Consider the following 6,893-nt stretch of genomic DNA (forward strand, 5'->3'; position numbering starts at 1 on the left):
TGTTTTTGTATCTTCAGCCATCACAGTGACAGAGGTACTTTCTTGACATTTTGTGTATTATGTGGGAAGAAATTAAAGTTTAAAAGCTTCATCATGAATTGAATCATTTCATTTATGATTAAAAGAGGATACCTCCCAGTACTACTACACCTCTTAAATCTTTGTGTGTCCTTTCCTTCCTTTTGTGTTTGGTGTGCTCGTACTATAATAAACCTCCCCAAGTTATGATCAATGGTATCAGAGTTCAGGTGAAGAAAGGTGACATCACCACAGAAACTGTCAGAGGGATCGTCAACACAACCAACAATGAGCTGAACCTGAAAGGAGGTGAGTCCCTCTTTGATCTGGTTTATTTTAAATAAAAGTGTATGCAGCCTGTTGAAGATCACAGCTAGGCCACTTTTATCAAGAATAAAAAATACCAATGTTGTCTCTTGGTTTTTGTATAATCAGCTTTCCTACTTGATCTTGTGTTGCCTTTAGGAGTTTCGGGAGCTATATTTAGAGCAGCAGGAAGCTCGGTTGAGAAGGAGTGCGAAAAATTTGGTGAGTTTCCAGCACATCAGTTTCAGTAACCGGGTGTACAAAAAATCAGTGTCATGCGAGTTTTGGTGTTTTGCATAACCTAAAACTACCTTGATCAGTATGTGCGGGGTTTCATTTTGTTCATGTGTTTGTATTTAAAGGGCCCCAGCAGGATGATGGCGTCGTGGTAACGAGTGGTGGGGCGCTACACTGTGATTTTATCATTCACATGGTGGGACCCCGCTCCGTACCTGCCGCAACCGCACAGGTGGAGAGGGTTCTGGAACAGTGCGAGAAAAACAGCATCACCACCGTGTCCTTCCCTGCTATTGGCACAGGTGAGCAGAACACCTACAAAAATGCAGTCCCCATAGAATTCTATGAACACAGTCACTTTACAAATGGTGCCACTAAATATAACCATGTACATTCACACAGCTGCCACTATAGATATTGTAAGCATACATTCCCACTATAAATGCTGCTACCATAGATGTCCATGTACATATGTTAAATGAATGCTGCAACCAGTGACAGCCATTCAGTTTATTTGTGCTGCTGGCATAGCTGCCCATGTTCACTATCTATGTTCAAATCTGCATTGCAAATGCCTTCATTGTAAATGGTGTGATGGCTGCTGTCACTATATATTTCTGTTTACAGCCATATCACTAATTGTACTACAATGGATATCTAACCACACACCCAAAACGAGCTGCCATCATAGACACCCAACTACACCTACACATAATGAATTCACATAATGACTGCTAGGACCATAAACACTTAACTACATGCTTCAATGCCACCTGTCATCACCAACTACTCATGTCCAACTACTCAAATAACAAACATGACTACCACTGATACTGAATATACAAAATAAAATTGATAGTATCAAATCAATTTTGGATCATTCTGAGAGACTAAAACCATAACTCAGTAAGTCTTATTGGATCCAGGAAACTCCAGATTTAGAGTTTGGTATTTATATAAAAATTGGACCTGGATTAATTATCCATAAAAAGAATTGTCTTTGATCCTGTACCGTCATATTGCAGGTGGTGGACAGCTGAATGCTGTAGATGTCATTGATGCCATGCTTCAAGGATTCCACAATCATTTATCGCAGCATATCTCCACTGTTCTCAAGCTGATTTACATCGTAGTCAAGGAGGACAAAATCCTCCAGGAGTTTCTGCAGGGGCTGAAGCAGTGGTCAAGACCTTGGATGGTATGGAAAATTTTAAAGCATGAGAGGAAAATTCACTTGGCTGTCTATGCTTGCTGCTGCGTTAATAGCCATGCTAAACCAAAAAAAACTGCTAGTATGAAAATAGGGCAATATTGATTAATCATTATCCAGCTTCATGTTGCTATTTTCTTAGTAATGTTGTCTTAACTACAATTCTAGTTTTAGCATTTTTATATGTCAATAATTCTTTATGTTAATGATTTAATAAACGTGTTGCATTTCTTCCAGGATAATTATTGTGATGAAGGTGAAGATGAAGATGAGGATGACGATGTGGAAGAAGATGACTATGGTAGTAGTTCCTGAATTAAGCAACATTCATAATTGGCATGATTTCAGTTACCTCAAATTTCTTTTGTAAGAATGACCACTTTACTTTCATTTGACCACTTTACTTTCATTTGACCACTTTACTTTCATTTGCCCAGCAGAAGGCATTGAGATAATCATGGAGACAACAGTGTGACACAGTTAATGAAGTGAATAATTGCATAGAGCATCTGGATTTTTAAATAAATTAAGTGATAGTGACAGATTTGTGTTGTGACAGAATTGTGATAGATTAAAGAACCATTTCTTCAGAGAGTATCTGGACAGGGCAGCTCCCTACCATGCATTTATAATGAAATGTAATGTCCATTACTTCTCTAACCGTTGAAAATCAGCACAAGTTGAATTCTTCTCAAAAATATTTTACTTGCTAAAGACATGGATGGGAAGCCATTTTGTACTGAATTTCATAGCACTTTTTAAAAATTGCTCTGGATTAGAGCATCTGTCTAATTATATTAATTTGATTCCATGGTAACAGTGGCAATGGCGGCATGTATTAGACCCAGTTCCACATCCTCAAACTCCAGCTTGTCCCAAACCTACTCCAACATTCCGACCCTGATCCTGGGAAGTGCTAGCATTACTTTCCCTCTGATGGTGGCTGAGGTTTACGGAGTTTCTGTGGCAAACCTGGCCCAGGTGAAGAAGTGCCTTGATGATTTGGTTTCCGAGGAGTGCACCAGCCAAGACGTGGTAGACAAGCACCTCCACCACCTTACAGAAAAGGAAAAGCAAGATATCATTGAAGCAAGCCAGAGGCAACAGGTCCGCATCACCATGCTCCAAAACAAGCTGACGGTGTCGGGGAAGAGGGACGATGTCCTTTCAGTCGTCCTGCAGATCAAAGACTCCCTGCAGAGAGCCCAGGAGAGGGAGGACCAGGAGCGGGAGGAGAGAAGGATATGGCAGACCGTCCGCTGGGAGGTGGGCGGGTCGGACAGCTGGACAGGCCTGAAGCAGCGAATAAACTACAATCTGGAGCTGGCTTTCCACAGGAACGACATGTTCTGCATTTACCACCATCAACACCAAAAGGACAGCTTCATTGTGGATTTTGAGAAGATGCAGCAAATGGACAGCAGAGGACAAATCGCCAGGATCAAGAGGACCCCTCTGTCCGACTGTGAAACAGGTTGGTAAATTTTTTGATGAGCTTACTGCCTGACAATTCAAACTAGTTTACTGTCTAAATTATTTGACAAAGTGGCATGTCTGAGTAAATCCACTAAATAGAAATCAACTCCAAATCAAGGGTTAAAACAAAGTCTGGTGGAACAAATGTGTTTTTTATAAACAGAACTGAAAAAAAAATTCATTCAGCAGAATAAATATTATATAATGAATCATTATACATGAATGATTATTTTGCAGCTATCATTACGACACCACCTACATGGACCAAGATGGATGGGAAAGATCTGGACATCATTGTGCTCTTTGAAATATCAAATGAATATCAGAAAATTTACAAAGAATTTGTGCAATCTAGCCATGTGTTTGCACAGACAAACAGCAAAAACATTGAAGTGGTCCAGGTACATCACATCACATTAATTTTCAAAATTTAGAAGGCGCTGTAACCCAGTGCAATTTACAGTTTACCTTCTTTTTACATACCATCTATTAATATAGCTGGATATTTACTTAAACAATGCGGGTTGAGTACCTTGCTCAAAGGTACAATGACAGGAAATTGACCACAACCACAAGCTGGAAATTGAACACAACCTTTACTGTAAATTACAAGCCCAGTCCCCTAATCTAATTTCCAAAGAATTAAGAACAGCTCCAACCTCTAGCAAACTACATACAAAATATGAAAGTAAAGCCTTGACAATTTTATAAGTAATCACAAGTTCAGTTTGAGGTTTTCTGTAAAGAAGGAGTAGAATACAATCTGCCAAGAGGCCAAAGGTAGTGGATTATTGAAAGGAGCAGATATTATTGAGGAAGGGGCAGGTGGCTATGGACATACTACTAAAATAATTATAATAATGATAATGTTCCAATGACAATTATCTGCTGTGATACCCCCTTTAGATCCAGAGAATCCAGCACCAGGAGCAGTGGAGGAGGTACACAGTAAGCAAACAGGCATTGGATAAAAAATATCCGAGAAACAATAATGAGCAGTTCCTGTACCATGGAACTACCAAGGACATCTGCCAGAAGATCAACAAGAATGGCTTCAACCGCAGCTTCTGTGGCAGAAACGGTACCAACCAGAAAAACAATTTCACTTTCTGGGCAATGTAGTTTTTTTTTGTTGCTCTGGTTACTGTAAACAGGTTAAATTGTTATACGTGCATTTAATTAATATATTTCAGACCATAACATTTTCATTAAAATGGAAATAAATGTATGGTTTTTCAATGAATTATAGACCCAGGAAAGTACATGAACTTGCTAAACATAACTAACAGTAAAACAAGTCTGTAGGACTGTAAACTTCAAACAGTTAAATACAGATTTGACATTTCCAGAGGGGTTTTCCCACGTCTATCTTCAAATGTACTTAAAATGAAAGAAATTTACATGACAGAGCACAGGTCCGTCAGACTTGACATACACTTTTAAACTATGGAAAAAGCAAGTGAGGAAGATGGATGTTTAAATTTGTATTACACACTCAACACTCAAAAATGCTTCTGGGTGTTTTCAGCAACAGCATTTGGAAGCGGAACTTACTTTGCCAAGGAGGCGTACTACTCGTGCGATGACAAGTACTCCAGTCCTGATGAGAACGGCCACAAGTACATGTATAGAGCCCGCGTACTGACGGGGAAGCCCTGCCTCGGACTGCAGGGCATGAGGGAGCCATCTCCAGTGGACCCCAACGACCTCCAGGCGGGCCTGCACGACTGTGCCGTGAACAACCTCCAGGACCCCTTCATTTTTGTTATTTTCTCCGACTCGGGGGCCTACCCTGAATACCTCATCACATTCAAGACAGTGTAGTGTGGATGGGGGGGGGGGGGGGGGGGCATCTACCAATGAGCCAATCAGTGCTTTAAACAGCCTTAAGTAATATTTTGTATTATAACATGTAAATATGATCACTAGCATTTTAAGAACTTTGATTATAACGCAACATATTATTGGTATCAGGGTAAGATCAAGGGTCTTCGAAAACTTTTAAATCCAAAACCAAAACTTAGTGTCAAATATGTTTTAATTAATTTAGAGTTTTAAATGATGTTGAATGGTATTGAATATCCATACAGTTCTTAAGGATGTCTTTGTATAATCTTACACCTTCACCTGTCAGTTCCCATCAGACTGTTAAAGACCACATTGGAATATCTTTATTAAAGAATTTATAATGTCTGCAATTCAGATGTACAAACAGTGGTATCGGCACATGAATGTGAGTCATGTCATGAGTCACATGAGTGTTCATGTGGTTTTCCAAAGTTTGGGATCTACGTCAGCTGCTCTGAGAGAATCTGTAGCTGAACACGAGACATAAGTCCTATTTGAGCTGGATTCGTTTTACAGTAGGTGGAAATAAACTGAAACAAGTTTGAAAGATGTACTGTCTGGTCTATTTGTATGGGATTAACAATTTATGCTGTTCCTGTGATTACCACAGATATCTGTAGATAGACGTAATCATCAGTAACTGCAAGGAAGGATCATCAGTAACTTCTAGCAAGGAAAATAAGGAGACTGCAAGTGGCTTGTTCAAATCTGATTACCGGCTGCCAAAAACCAAGGCAGTTTCCATATATAATTATATTACTGCACGGTCCATTCGAACCGGATTGCTATTAATGAAGGACCCCTGAGTTTGGCGAAACACAGAAGATAATTTGCTCTGGTCTTTCTATATCCTGCACTTTGGAAGACTGCAGACATTGCAGATGTGTACTTGATTAAAAATCACTCATCCTGTTGGTAATCACTTAATCACATAACCTCTCTCAGTGAAACTGATCCAGCTTGAATAGGGCTAAAACTAGGATTATGAGAGTTCTTTAGGGGTAGGACAGATCTTAAGACACACCCACTAAGACTGTGGTGGGTATTGCTGGTTCAAGCTGGAATGGTACAGTACTTCCCAATATTGACAGATCTGAGTTTATCTTCACAAATGGCACATACTAATGTTAATCTTTACAAGGCTCTAATCATACAGTATTCTGGTGCTGGTTGTTGCAAGTACCAATAATAAGTTATAGCGTATTTCCATAACAGACTTTACAGTGAAAAAACAATAATCTTTCGATCAAAGCTGATCCTAAACCCAGGACCTTCACTCTGAAAACCGAATACAAGGTGTTTAGTAACTCACTGGCCTGCATCAAATCAACAATTTGTCCTTAACTTTGATTTACAAGTCTTAACTTTCTCTTTACAATCTCGATTTAAGTTTCTCAGCCAATGTCAGATAACTTTGAGGTCTCGAAAGCCATGCAAAAAAAAAAAAATCAGAAGCTTCTAAAAAGTCATTACATCAATTTCTGGCATCTTCCAGACTGTTTAAAGAGACAGTCAACTTGGTGTAAATAAACCTTTGATTGGAATTCTGATATGGTGAATTAAAGCTGAAATAAATCTGTCTCTAATCGATTGTTTTAAAATGACTTCTGCTGTGAACAAAGTAGATGCCCTAATTGACTTGCCAAAAGAAATGTATGGTAACATGAAATGTGCTGAGTTGTGAAAAGCTGAGTTTGAATATCTTTAGCCATGTATGTAAACTTTTAGCCTCAATTATACCTGTTGTCTTTGACAGGCGATTATCATTGTAGGCTACTCTGGTGTTATCCAGGTTGTA

At 39.2% G+C, this 6,893-nt stretch overlaps 1 protein-coding gene across 1 annotated transcript in view; it reads left to right on the forward strand.

The window, feature by feature from the left end:
- Nucleotides 1–6,659, forward strand: part of LOC118223123 — a 157,899-nt gene extending 151,240 nt beyond the window's left edge. The window contains exons 34-42 of the mRNA XM_035409294.1: nucleotides 223–327; nucleotides 484–546; nucleotides 687–863; nucleotides 1,587–1,759; nucleotides 2,009–2,072; nucleotides 2,592–3,245; nucleotides 3,485–3,648; nucleotides 4,154–4,328; nucleotides 4,776–6,659. Coding sequence (XP_035265185.1) covers nucleotides 223–327; nucleotides 484–546; nucleotides 687–863; nucleotides 1,587–1,759; nucleotides 2,009–2,072; nucleotides 2,592–3,245; nucleotides 3,485–3,648; nucleotides 4,154–4,328; nucleotides 4,776–5,071 — 1,871 coding nt within the window. The 3' untranslated portion in view covers nucleotides 5,072–6,659. The remainder of the gene's footprint in view (nucleotides 1–222; nucleotides 328–483; nucleotides 547–686; nucleotides 864–1,586; nucleotides 1,760–2,008; nucleotides 2,073–2,591; nucleotides 3,246–3,484; nucleotides 3,649–4,153; nucleotides 4,329–4,775) is intronic.
- The last annotated feature ends 234 nt before the right edge of the window (nucleotides 6,660–6,893 follow it).

This window comes from Anguilla anguilla, chromosome 3 (genome assembly GCF_013347855.1).
Source record: "Anguilla anguilla isolate fAngAng1 chromosome 3, fAngAng1.pri, whole genome shotgun sequence".
Taxonomy (NCBI): domain Eukaryota; kingdom Metazoa; phylum Chordata; class Actinopteri; order Anguilliformes; family Anguillidae; genus Anguilla; species Anguilla anguilla.